The 14184-nt window shown below is 45.6% G+C and overlaps 1 protein-coding gene across 3 annotated transcripts in view; it reads left to right on the top strand.

Moving 5' to 3' along the window:
- Window positions 1–14184, top strand: part of RABGAP1L (RAB GTPase activating protein 1 like) — a 978589-nt gene that overhangs the window by 700015 nt on the left and 264390 nt on the right. For all 3 annotated transcript variants that reach the window (XM_033916610.1, XM_033916611.1, XM_033916612.1), the window contains exon 19: window positions 9167–9208. In XM_033916610.1, the coding sequence (XP_033772501.1) occupies window positions 9167–9208 (42 nt within the window). The remainder of the gene's footprint in view (window positions 1–9166; window positions 9209–14184) is intronic.

The raw sequence follows: 14184 nt of genomic DNA on the forward strand, positions 1-14184 counted from the left end.
GCTTCCAATTTCTTTTTCTTCCCCGCGACATACGCGATAACGAAACTCCGTAATACTGCCTTGGAAGCCTCCCAGAACAGCCCAGGATCAATGTCAGGATCAGAATTGGTATTATAGTAATCAAGCCATTTTTCCCTAAGGTATCTACGAAAACCAAGATCTTTAAAGAGGTATCCCGGGAAATGCCACGTCCAAGCCAAAGAGTCAGCTGTAATTTGAAGGGATAGCGTCACAGGGGAATGATCGGAGAGAGGAACGTCCTCTATCTCCACAGCACAAACGATGGGCAGCAGCGTGGGAGAGAGCAAGAAATAGTCAAGACGAGTATAAAGATTGTGAGGATTGGAGTAAAACGTGTAAGTACGCTCCGTGGGGTGGAAGAGGTGCCAAATATCTAAAAGTCCTAACTGCGTGGTCAAAAAGTTAACTCCTTTACCCATGTGGTCCTTAGGGAAGTGTTTGGCTGGAGCACAATCTTGAGAAGGATCCGCCATGATGTTAAAGTCACCCCCCATGAGGATTTGGTAACCCGGGTACTGTGCCAGACGCGACATCAACCCCGAAAAGAAATAGTGATTATAGATGTTAGGGGCATATACATTACAAAATAAGTATTTCCGTCCCCAGAGCTCTCCCAGCACTAGGACATAACAGCCCTCTTTGTCCTGGATAACCTTATGCAATTGAAACGGGAGTTGTTTATGGACCAAAATGGCTACCCCCCTCTGACGAGTGTTGTAAGAAGAGTAATACACCTCACCCACCCAGTCCCTCCTAAGTTTCTCGTGTTCTACATTTGTGAGATGGGTCTCTTGTAGGAAAGCTATATCGATACGCTCCCTGTGGAACCAAGAAAGTATTTTCTTCCGTTTAACCGGGGAGTGGATCCCATCCACATTAAGGGAGGAAAATTTTAGATTAACCATTGTCCACCCAGCCTGGAACGACATGTGCAGAAATGACAGTCAGATAATAGTAGAGGTAGAAGAGCCCCCCAGCTAGGCCCTCCCCCTTCACAGCATCATAGAGATCAGGTATTGGCAAATGAAGGAAATACAGAAATACCCGTGCTCTCGAGTCTCCACACATACATCCCCAATCATACCCCCCCCCCCGATACACTCCCCCCCACCTCCCAACCACCTCCCCTCAAAACTGATCCACCTCCCATCACTCTACCCATCCCGGAACCAATGCAGAACCCGTGCCCCGCACCCCCCTTTCCCCAGAAAACAAAGTGCAGCATGATATCTATATAGTCAGTACAAGAGCAACAAAAATAAACAAACACGCTCTTCATATGTGGATACAAACAGAACGCCCGCCTCGGACTTCACAGCAGGCTGCAGAAGAAGAGAGTCATGCCCCCTGCACAGTGAAACAGACCCGGATCCCATGTAAGGTACAGGTACAGGTGGCAGGAAGACAGCCATAGGGTATGTAAGTCCAGGAGCCACAGTCCGGAAGCTGCCAGCGTCCATCTCTCTGCAGGCTCCAGCCAAAGGATAACTTCCCGCCCCTTCGGCAGAGAGAAAGCCCGCTACCTCCCTGGCGGTCAAAGCGATATGTCAATCAGGCCAACACCAACTCCCGACCCCTCAAGGAGCTGGCAGTCCCTCCAGGTATGAACGGAGCGCTGCTGGGGTATCCATCATGACCACGCCGGTGTTGGTTTAAATGCGCACCTTAGCAGGATATTGAAGGTTGAATTTAATCCCTCTGGCATGAAGCTGGGTGCAGTAGGGCGCCAAAGCCCTTCGTTTCTCCGAGAGCCGGATGGAAAAGTCCTGAAAGAGCAGAAGCTTGGAGCCGTTGTAATCCAGGGAGCAGGCACGTCGGTATGCCTCCAAGATGCGAGCCTTAACTGCATAGTTGAGGAATTGGGCTATAACAGGACATGGTCTGGCTCCCTCAGCACGTGGCGCTCCTATGCGATGTACCCTTTCCATCTGCACCGAGCCCAGGGAAGCTGTAAGTCCAAGGGTCTGAGGCAACCACGTGGCCACCAGGTCTCCAAGCTCAGTATCCCGGACCGACTCCGGCACCCCTATGAGCCGTAAATTATTTCGACGGCTGCGGTTTTCAGCCTCCTCAGCCCAATCATCCAGCTGCTGGATTTTTGCTTCCAAGGCCGCCAATTGCCCGTCCGCTGTGTCCGCCCGATCTTCCTGTGCCGAGATTCACTCCTCAGCCTGCTGGAGGCGCGCAGCGTGACCTGCAATGCTGTCTTTTACTTCTTCTAGCACAGCATGCAGTTTAGACAACTTTTCGTCCAGCAGTTTTGAAAGATGGCAGACTGAGACTTGCATGTCTGCCTCATGCTGGGACGCAGCTGCCGAGATCGGGCTGGGGGCCGCCATTTTTTCAGGTTTAACTGACCTCTCTTTACCAGGCCTCGGGGTTCTTATCGGCATGCCGGCCAATCGCGGCTGATCTGCGCACCACCGGGGGGTCCACTCGGAAGCAGGAGAGAGCCCGAAGCGAAAGCATGTAAATAACTGCAAGTTTTGCGGCGGTTTCTAGGGGTGGGAGCGGAGCTCGATCTACCTGCGTCCGTTCAGCACGCTAGCGTCATGTGACCCCCATGTTGTGGTAAATATTGGGCTAGATTCACTAACCTGCCCGATCCATGTCCAATCCGTGTCCAATCCGGGCAGGTCCGATGGATTCTTCAACCAGTAATATTCAAATGAGGGCAATCCTAACGCATGCGCAAACCATCTGTAGATGGTCTACACATGTGTCTAAGACCCATCTGAGTCGCAACTTTATTTTTATTTTTTTACTTTACTTTTTAGCCCAGCGAACCCTATGGGTTTTACCTGCTTTAAACCCGCTGCTTAAAACCATGGGCTCGCTTTGCGGGAAAGTGCAGGAGAGTTTTGGGGGAGAGCAGGGCAGCAGGCAGGAGAGATTCGGGGCAGCAGAGAGCAGGGCGTGAAGAGAGCAGAACGGCAATGGAGCTGGAGAGTCAGAAAGGATGTTTGCGACTGGTCCCCAGCAGTTGCTTCTTGGGTTGATCGGCCAGCCCAGTCGGATCGCAAAATTTGTGTTGTGAATCGCATCCCTGCCTACTTTGCATGCCGTTCCCCTCATTTGCACGCGTGGATCGGAATCGGATCGGCAGAGAGGTAAGTGAATCAGGCTGGAGTAAAATCGGGTCGCAAACCAATCGGTACATGATCGGTTTGCTTAGTGAATCTAGCCAAAAGTTCTGAACGTTCAACGTGCTTGAAAAAAATAATAGTAACTGGTAGTTGAGGCTTGAACCAAGTAGGAAGTTTCAAGTTTCAAGTTTATTTACATTTGATGAATCGCTTATAAAAACATATCTAAGCGATGTACAGTTTAAAAGCCACCAGGTGGTGGTTTCACATACAGTTTAGACGAATTAGACAACAGACAAACAATATAAAACAGTTAAGATAAGGACTTACATGAATGGGCAGGAAAGGAGGGAAAAGTTCGTAGGCAGATAGAAAAACTAAAAACAGACAAATCCCCGGGTCCGGATGGCATACATCCAAGGGTTCTGAAGGAATTAAAGGAGGAGATAACGGAACTACTGCAGCAAATTTGCAACTTATCCCTGAAAACAGGCGAGATCCCGGAAGATTGGAAGATAGCCAACGTTACGCCCATCTTTAAAAAGGGATCAAGAGGTGACCCGGGAAACTACAGGCCGGTGAGCCTGACTTCGGTTCCGGGGAAAATGGCAGAAGCACTGATAAAAGAAAACATCGATCAACATTTTGAAAAAAATGAACTTCTGATAACCAGCCAGCATGGTTTCTGCAAGGGAAGATCGTGCCTAACGAACTTATTGCACTTCTTCGAAGGGATCAACAAACGGATGGACAAAGGAGACCCCATAGACATCATATATCTAGATTTCCAAAAAGCCTTTGACAAGGTGCCCCATGAACGTCTACTCCGGAAACTGAAGAACCATGGGGTGGAAGGAGACGTACATAGATGGATCAGAAACTGGTTGGAGGGTAGAAAACAAAGGGTAGGAGTGAAGGGTCACTACTCCGACTGGAGGAGGGTCACGAGTGGTGTCCCGCAGGGCTCGGTGCTCGGGCCGCTGCTATTTAATATCTTCATAAATGATCTAGAAACAGGAACGAAGTGCGAGATAATAAAATTTGCGGACGACACCAAACTATTTAATGGAGCTCGGACTACAGAGGACTGCGAAAAGTTGCAAAGGGACTTGAACAAATTAGAAGAATGGGCGGCGAAATGGCAGATGAAGTTCAACATTGAAAAATGTAAAGTATTACATGTGGGGAGCAGAAACTCGAGGTACAACTATACAATGGGAGGGATGTTATTGAATAAGAGTACCCAGGAAAGGGACTTGGGGGTAATGGTGGATATGACAATGAAGCCGTCAGCACAGTGTGCAGCGGCCGCTAAGAGAGCGAATAGAATGCTTGGTATAATCAAAAAGGGTATTACAGCCAGAACGAAAGAAGTTATCCTGCCGTTGTATCGGGCGATGGTGCGCCCGCATTTGGAGTACTGCGTCCAATATTGGTCGCCGTATCTTAAGAAGGATATGGCATTAGTCGAGAGGGTTCAAAGGAGAGCAACACGTCTGATAATAGGTATGGAAAACCTGTCATATTCTGAGAGATTGGAGAAGCTGGGTCTCTTTTCCCTGGAGAAGAGGAGACTTAGAGGGGATATGATAGAGACTTACAAGATCATGAAGGGCATAGAGAGAGTAGAGAGGGACAGATTCTTCGAACTTTCGAAAAATAAGAGAACAAGAGGGCATTCGGAAAAGTTGAAAGGGGACAGATTCAAAACAAATGCTAGGAAGTTCTTCTTTACCCAACGTGTGGTGGACACCTGGAATGCGCTTCCAGAGGACGTTATAAGGCAGAGTACGGTACTGGGGTTCAAGAAAGGATTGGACAAATTCCTACTGGAAATGGGGATAGAGGGGTATAGATAGAAGATTACTGCACAGGTCCTGGACCTGTTGGGCCGCCGCGTGAGCGGACTGCTGGGCACGATGGACCTCGGGTCTGACCCAGCAGAGGCATTTCTTATGTTCTTATGTTCTTATACAATATCTGTATTTGTTGAAATTTACATAAAAGGGAAAACACGATAAGGAACAAAGGGAATTGATAAATTTGATGGTCATAATAAGACGTAAGAAGTATAAAAGTGTCATGTCACATATCAAATGATATCTCTGTTTCCACCAGGCATGATGATACCATATTGTGCTCTAAAATTGCATCTCTAACCAAGAATTGTTCACCACACAGAGAACAAATACAGTAATCCAAGGAAGTTGCAGGAAAGTTGTATGAGTATTTTGTAAAATTTAAAACAACTATGAGGGGGAAATTGGACTTTTTGTACATATGTTAGTTGTGCCCAAAGACCCAGGTATTCTGACCTCAGAAACAATAGGAGATTCAAGAAATCTTTCAAACCAATGTTGCCCTGATCTCTAAGACTTACTTATTAGATCTGTGACAGGAGGGGACATCTCACGAGCATTGTAAACAGATATTGGTCTGCCTTTCGGTGACTTGAAGCAAAATTGCACACAAACAGAAATGCAAAGATCCTCCCAGTTAAGAGCAATAGCAGAGAGATTAAGGATGGTCCTGTTCATGGAGAAATTGATGACATTGCATCATAATCGGTATGAAAAAGTTGATTGTGATGAATGGTTCTTGCTGATACAGTATATTCAGACATGGGGAAGCTTACTACATCTAAATGGCAAGGGGATATGGGATGACAGGAAAGAAAGGGGTCTGTGAGAGGCAACAATATAGACATACATTCTCTATTTCACATAGGGAATCCATGTCTGTATGAAGAAACCTGGACATTGGAATTTATACATGCTCTGAGGCTATAGAGACAGATATAAATCCCAACATTACTAGCCTTCTGAACCCTCCCCCTCCCTGACAGCTTCCTGACATCAAAATGCCCTCCCATCACCTGACACTCCTAAGCAGTGTCTCCACCCCTTCACCCAACAACCCCAGCAATGCCCTTCCACATAATCCTACACTCCCGGTAGTGCCCCCCTCCCCCCACATCATCCAGCACTTCTAGTACCCCCTCTGGACCTACCTGTATTCCTGGTGGTACTAGTAGTGGCAATGGGGGCAGGAGCACTTGTGTAGTACCCTGAGAGGTCATGGCAACCATTTGTAGAGGTTAGCCACAAGGGACAGGAGCAATTAAGACCACTGGGGATTACAGGTAGGAAGAACATAAGAATTGCCGCTGCTGAGTCAGACCAGTGGTCCATCATGCCCAGCAGTCTGCTTACGCGGCGGTCCTCTGGTCAAAGACCAGCGCCCTAAATGAGACTAGCCCTACCAGCGTACATTCTTGTTCAGCAGGAACTTGTCTAACCTTGTCTTGAATCCCTGGAGGGTGTTTTCCCCTATGACAGACTCCGGAAGAGCGTTCCAGTTTTCTACCACTCTCTGGGTGAAGAAGAACTTGCTTACGTTTGTACTGAATGTAATGTAATGTAATGTAATTTATTTCTTATATACCGCTACATCCGTTAGGTTCTAAGCGGTTTACAGAAAATATACATTAAGATTAGAAATAAGAAAGGTACTTGAAAAATTCCCTTACTGTCCCGAAGGCTCACAATCTAACTAAAGTACCTGGAGGGTAATAGAGAAGTGAAAAGTAGAGTTAGAGGAAAAATAAAAATAAAATAAACATTTTAACAAGACAGCATTGATCTAAATACTTTGGAAGGTAGAATAGAGAAGAGAAAGGAATAGAAGCAGAAGGGGAACCGTTGAACAGTAGAATTCTGGAGAAATTTAAATGATAGAAATAGAACAAAACAAAGACAAAAGGCAAAACAATAGATAAGATTAAAGATAAATCATAAGCTGGAAAGAAAAATAAAATAAAACTTTGTCTTCAAACCACGGTTTCAGCGTCAGTGATGAAGTGGAGCAAGTAAGTTTAGGAGGAGCGATTGACGTTTCCAGAAAGGGCTTCTTCAGGGAAGAGACTTGGCAGACAGTCCCAGGATGCCTATGTCTCCTCCCCTGCGATGTTCTCCCATCCATGCATTCCCTCCCAGACACACTGCCCGTGCCCCAGCCGCTCCAAGGAGGCTGCCCCAGATGAGGCCCACGGTGAATGCAGGATTCTCTCCTCTGCGGGAAAGCCACCCGGAGCCGACAGTCGATCTTCTTAGCGGATTGCATGGGGGGAAGAGTTCACACTCCTGGCAGGATCGGGTTTGTGGGCTCTTGGTGGTTGCGGTAGGTCACGCTGCTGCTTGTATGTAAAAGCAGTTGTTTTTCTACTGCTGCTGATATTTAAAGCAGGTAGATTGATCTCTTAAACGGGATATAGGGGAGGAGCTCACATGCTTGGTTGGATCGGGGCAAGGGCTCCTATTATAGGCAGCTGGTCTTGCTGCTACTTAGGTGTTAAAGCAGTTGATCTTCCTAGCGGACTGCAGGAGGTGTGGAGCTCACACTCCTGTCATGATCTGGTCTATGGGCTCTTGGTAGTTGCGGTTGGTCCCAATGCTGCTTAGGTGTAAAAGCAGTTGTTCTCCCTCTGCTGCTGATATTTAAAAGCAGGTAGATTGATCTATCCAATGGAATGCTGGGGGAATCTCTTCCCTTTCAACTTTAGAGAGTGTCCTCTCGTTCTCCCTACCTTGGAGAGGGTGAACAGTCTGTCTTTATCTACTAAGTCTATTCCCTTCAGTACCTTGATTGTTTCGATCATGTCCCCTCTCAATCTCCTCTGTTCGAGGAAGAAGAGGTCCAGTTTCTCTAATCTTTCGCTCCTCCAACCCCTTAACCATCTTAGTCACTCTTCTCTGGACCCTTTCGAGTAGTACCGTGTCCTTCTTCATGTACGGCAACCAGTGCTGGACGCAGTATTCCAGGTGAGGGCACACCATGGCTCGGTACAGCGGCATGATAACCTTCTCCGATCGGTTTGTGATCTCCTTCTTTATCATTCCTTGCATTCTGTTTGCCCTTTTCGCCGCTGCCACACATTGTGTGAATGGCTTCATCGACTTGTAAGGGGGGGGAAGGGGGTTATTATGGGGAGAAGAAGAAGATTTACAGTTTCACAGGCTGAGAAGGTGATCAAGTGGAATTTGAGCTGAAAAATTTGTTATGAGAGTTCTGGCCGATATGCAGCTGGGGCCTGCCTAACTGAATATTGGCCAGGACCCGCATAGCCTCCGGCAGCCATCCCTACCAAAATTAGCCCCCCAGTATTCAGTGCTGGTGTCTGGACATGGCCTGGCACTGAATACCAAAGCTAATCTAGTTGGTGATAAAAATGCGGAGCATCATTTGCTGAGTAACTAATCTTGCCATCCCATATACTCCACTAAGAACATTTGAGAATTTTGCAGGATCATATTATGTGTATACCATTACCTACTAGTGCCAGATGGAAATCTACGCATACTGTTGCCTTTGCATTGATCACACCCACCTTTTGTAATGCTCTACCTAAAGTTATTCATGTGGAAATGACTAAAAAAAATTCAAGTCTATTGAAAACACATTTTTTTAATGCTGCATTTAGGTTAGGGGTAGAGGGAGGATAGAAGATATATTTGTCCACCTGAGGATGCGCTTTTCTTATTCTCTTTCTCTTCTCTCTCTCTGTCCCTCTCATATTTTAATGGAATGACTGAATGATTAAGCTAAGTCTGTTCTGTATAACAACATTTTGGAGTTCTTTTCCTTTTAATTTATTTGTTATAATTATACCGTAAACTGTCATGATCCATGTCAGCTTTGTGGTATATCAAGTTTTAATAAACTGTTAACTGAATATCGGCCAGCATATGTGTAAATCTAAGTTCTCATTTATTGGGCCCTCACAAACGTCTCCATTGATATAAAATTATACTGTGGAAGTGTATTTGGTACACAGTAAAATCCTATTTCTGTGTACGAGGTGCTGTTTACTCATGAAAATACCTTATTTGGCATACTAATTTTTTTTTTCTTAATATACCTGCGTATTTATCCTCTCCCTACCTAAATATGCCCCTGGGAACTGAGATTTTATTCTTTTGGGAATTTTCTCTGGCTTTAAACAATGGATAATGAAAGCCTTTCTCCTGGTGTAAAAATATTTTGTTTTCTTTTGTTTCCAGGGTCTGAGCATAATCTTTCATGTGGCGTTGGCCCTCCTAAAGGTAAGACTTACGACTAATTTTATAATCATACCAAATAGATAGCAAAAAATATTTACTAAAGTCCCAAAAAAGTTTGCTAAAGAGAACAATCAGGAGGGTGTTATGCCGCCCGATATCTCACAACTGTCTAACTAATGAAACCTCATAGCTTCCAGCGGAGATCGTAGAATAGAAATACTCAGTGTCTCTACCTACAGGGAAGTCCCATCCTATCATAGGGAGAAGGAGCTTCTTGTGTGTGGGAAGGGAAGCAGGGGGAAAAATTGGGGTTCCTTGGTGTATGGAAAATGTTTTAGTATTCCACCATAGAAAAAAGTTTTGGAATCACTAACTTACATACAACCTTTTAGAATAACACGTGGAGGGGCATAATCAAAAAAAGCGTCTAAATCCCCTTTTGGCCTAAGTCCCTAAACATTCAACCCAGAAGCAGGGAAAGTATCCATAACCAAAACAAAGGTCCATGTTTTGATTATGGCCTTCCTCTGCCTAAACGCCCAATCTCCACTACGTCTAAAGGTACACCCACACCACGTCTACACATTTTAGCCATAATGAAATAAAATAACGTCTAAACCACAAACGTCCAACAGAAGGGCTTTTAGACGAAGGAGGAGCCAGTCCTTCAACTAAAAGCTGGATTCTGTAACCGGTGTCTGTTGGGAGGAGGGGGTTTTGTTGAGGGCAGGAGGGCCTGGGATCCCTCCTGCCCGTAATGTAGTGGGGGGTGGGGGTAGGGGGTCACCTGGGCCAGGAGGACTTGGGCTCCAGGGCAAGAGGGCTTGGGCTCCCTCTTGCCACGATATGTCGGGGGTGCCGCGGTTGGCTGGGGCAAGAGGGCTTGAGCTCCGTCTTGCCCCGATGTTGTGTGTGTGGGGAGGAGTGATGCATCGCAGTAGGGGAGATGAGGCATCTCTCCTGCCGCGATGGTTAGGTTGCCGGGCCGCTGAACTGATGGCGCTAGCGGCCATCAGCTGAGCGGCCCCTTTTTTGGCACTTAGACCTGGTTTTCTTTCGTCTAAGTCAAACAGGTCTAAGTGCCGACTAAACTGTTTTGGTTATAGGTGTTGTATGCCTAGGTGTAGGTCGGCCCACCTCCCGCCCACTGCCCACCCTTTCCCCTCCTATAAACACACCTCTTTTCTCTCTGTGCGTTTAGAGGCAGGGGAAAGGCCTAAGCTGTTTTTAGATACGTCTAAAAACCAGCTTTGGTTATGGGTACTTGGACGATCAGGCTTTTTGATCGTCCAAGTAGCCATTTAGGACACTTTTTAGACTTTTTTTTATTTTTTATTACTAACCCCCATAGTGCCTTTGCTTATATAAGTGGTGCTAACTTATGCAGTTACATTAACAAGGCACATGTAACTATATGAGGTCTGTTCAGGGTCTGATTTTATTAAAATTTATTAAATAATCTTACAACTTATTCCATTGAGTCCCCTTCAAAGTACTCCCCTTCTCTACATATACACTATTTCCAATGCCGTTTCCACTTCTGGAAAAGGTCCTTAAATGCATCTTCAGGAATCACCAAAAGTTGCTGTGTCAAATTTTGCTTTATGTCTGCAATGGTGTCGAATCGCTTTCCTTTCAGCATGGATTTAAGTTTAGGAAACAAGAAGAAGTCAGCAGGGGCCAAGTCAGGAAAGTAACGTGGCTGGGGAAGAACTGTCATTGCGTTTTTGCGGTTGTTCTTCTGGTCGTCAGTTATCAACTGTGGAACAAACTTTGCCACAACGTGAATCATCCCCAATGTTGTGGCATGAACCAATGGAGATGTTGCATTCCTCTGCCAATTCTCTGTTAATCGCTGATTAGCGCACACAAGAACCCTCACTTGATTAACATGATCATCATCAGTTGATGTCGAAGGTCTTCCAGTTCACAAATCGTCTTCCACTGATTCACGACCACTTTTGAAGTGTGAATACCCTTCAAAATACCTTCCATGACTCATGATATATTCCCCATAAGCCACTTTCAACATTTCATAAGTTTCTATAGTGGTCTTACCCAATTTAAAACAGAACTTCACACTTTAGCGCTGCTTATTGAGGTCACACATGATGAAAAATAGCCGATCACAAAAACACATTTTCACAAAAACTGCTGTAGCTTGGAGACGAAAATAGATATCAACAAATGGAAAAAAGGATGTTACTCAACGCCACCTAACATGTCTCAAAACAACGTACCTTTGGCGTGCAATTCAAACTGTCCTGGAACTTTTTGAACTGATGTCATATGCATTCATAGAATTGCCTTTCATGTAAGTTAACAGATATTTGCAGAATAGCCTTTGGGCAGAATTTTTGCATTTATGCATGTATGTGCTTTTATTCTAAACATTTATGCATGCATTACATGCCTAAATGCAGGCACCTAAGTTATAGAATTACCTTCCACATGTATAGCAGCAATATTCAGCTACTATCTGTACAATTAAGCTGTTTAATTTAGCACAACCATTTTGCTGGCCTAAATTAATTTGTTTAGTTATCTTTTAGGTGGAAGGAATACCCATGCTCCATCTTTGTTTTGCACTAGTCAGGTCATACCAGGATGGTCTGTAAGAATTTCAAGTGTCACTATTCATATATTTTATTTACTTTTCTATACCATTCTCCCAGGAGAGCTCAGAATGGTTTACATGAATTTATTCAGGTACTGAAACACTTTTCCCTATCTGTCCCTTCGGGCTCACAATCTGTCTAATGTACCTGGTACAATGGGGGGATTAAGTGACTTGCCTAGGGTCACAAGGAACAGTGTGGGTTTGAACCCACAACCTCAGGATGCTGAGGCTATAGCTTTAACTACTGTGCCTCATATAGGGGGTAATTCCGTGTAGCTCACCTAAAGTTAGACACCAGGATGGTGCACATTAAGGGGATTATAATCGAAACAGGAATCAGTCTAAAATGATGCTTAAATCGGCATTTGGACAACTAAAAAGACAGGTCATTCAAGTGCTGATAATCAAAACAGGTTTTAGACGTATCTAAAAACAGCTTAGGCCTTTTCAGTGCTGCTGTATGCCTAGAGCTGGAACGGACATTTTAGGAGGAGTGGTGAGGGCGGGATTTGGACAGAACGTAGGCTGACCTAGACTTAGTCATATTGCAAGTATAACCGGAAGTTTAATGAGACTGCCTAGACAGAACTTGTACATAGCGACTTAAGCAATCTAAAAACAGGTCTAAATGCCCAGAAAGTATCCAAAGTGACCAGATAACCACTGCAGACACAAAGTACAGACCCCTCCCACTCTCCCCCAGTGATCACTGACCCCACCATACCATAAAAATGTACATACCTGCCTGCAGAACATCAGCACCTGGCATAGGAAAGCCTAGTAGAGCTGCACAGAGGTGGCTTAAGTAGTCTGGGGGGTGGGCTAGTGAACCATAGAGAGGAGGACCCAGGCCCATAAGCTACTCAAACCACTGCATTAATGGTGAAACATGTGTCCCCCTAAAACCTCTCAAAACCCTATTGTACTGCCTTAAAGGTGACACCTGCAGCCATAAGGGCTATTGGGGTGGTAGAGAGGTGGGTTTTGGGGGCATTTTGGGGGGTGGGCTCACCATGACCTATAAGCGAGTTGTGGTGAGATGTGTATGTGGCACCCTCTTTGTGAAGTTCACAGTAGTGCCCTGTAAGGTGCCCCACTACTCTGTTGCCATATCTGGGTGGCCAGTCCATCAGTTTGCTGACCCCTCCCACATCCAAAAGGTCTTGTTCTAGGCGTTTTTGACTTGAACAAATTTTTGGACAAGATGGAATATAAAGATAGATGACTTAGCAGTCTGAACAATGAAATGGCTGGACCTAGAAGTAGATGATCTCGAAAAAAAAAAAAATTGGACGTATTTTTCGATAATGGACTTCTGCCATGTCCAACTTTGGGTGACTAGTGACTTAGGCCCAAAACAGACTTAGACACATTTTTTGATTATGCCCTTCCACGTGTTATATCTATAACAGCAGTTGCAAGCAATAGCTGTTACAGAATATTAGTGTTAAGTCAGCATTTAAGTGCCTAACTTTAGGGCGTGAGCTCTTACATTAGCTCAATGGCTAATGTAAATGCTAATATTCTGTAACCCATGAGCATAACTGTTAGGTACACCCCTGACCCACCCATGCCCCCCCTTGCAGTTGCATGCTCTGAAGTTTGCACAGGCAATTTAACAGTAATTGTGCATTTAACTGCTAATTAGTGCCAGTTAGCACCAATTAAGACAAATTAGCTAATTTATTAAGTTATGCACACGACTGCTATTATTCTACTACTTCTATGCTAAGTGTAAAATTGTGCACGAAGGTTTAAAAAAAAAAAGGGGGGGATGCTGCTGCTGAAAATTCACAGATAATGCACTTAGGGCTAGATTCACTAAGCCCACCAGTCATGTCCCGACCACTTTGAGACCCCAACCCGATTCACTAACCTTCCTCCTGATCCGATTCCAATCCATGCATAGGATTGGAAATAAGGAGATGGGCATCCAAAAGTAGGAAGGCAACGATTCACAAAAAAAAAATAAGGAACACCGACTGGGCTGGCCGATCACAAAAGAAGCGACTGCCGAGGACCATTCGCTCACGTCATTGCCAACTATCCTCGTCCAGAAATCCCAGCTCTGCAGCCCATCAAACCATCAAAAAAGCCTCCTGCTCTCTGCTGCTCTGCTCTGTGTCCCGAAAGGTGGTGAACAGGGATATATCGCCGCACTTCCAGCCCTTCAAGAGCCCTGCTCTTGCCTCGCCCCAACTCTCCTGCTCTCTGCCGCCCGCCCGTGGTTTTAATCTGCAGATTTAAAGTGGGGCTGCACTGTGGGGAAGGGCGGCAGAGAGCAGGAAAGTCGGGGCAGCATGGGCCTGACGTCGCGCTGGGAACAAGCCGTGAACTTCTCCTCCACAGCCCCCCTTGGTTCTTCTCCATCCCCTGCAACAAGTCGGCAGCACTCATG

This window comes from Geotrypetes seraphini, chromosome 12, assembly GCF_902459505.1.
Source record: "Geotrypetes seraphini chromosome 12, aGeoSer1.1, whole genome shotgun sequence".
NCBI lineage: Eukaryota > Metazoa > Chordata > Amphibia > Gymnophiona > Dermophiidae > Geotrypetes > Geotrypetes seraphini.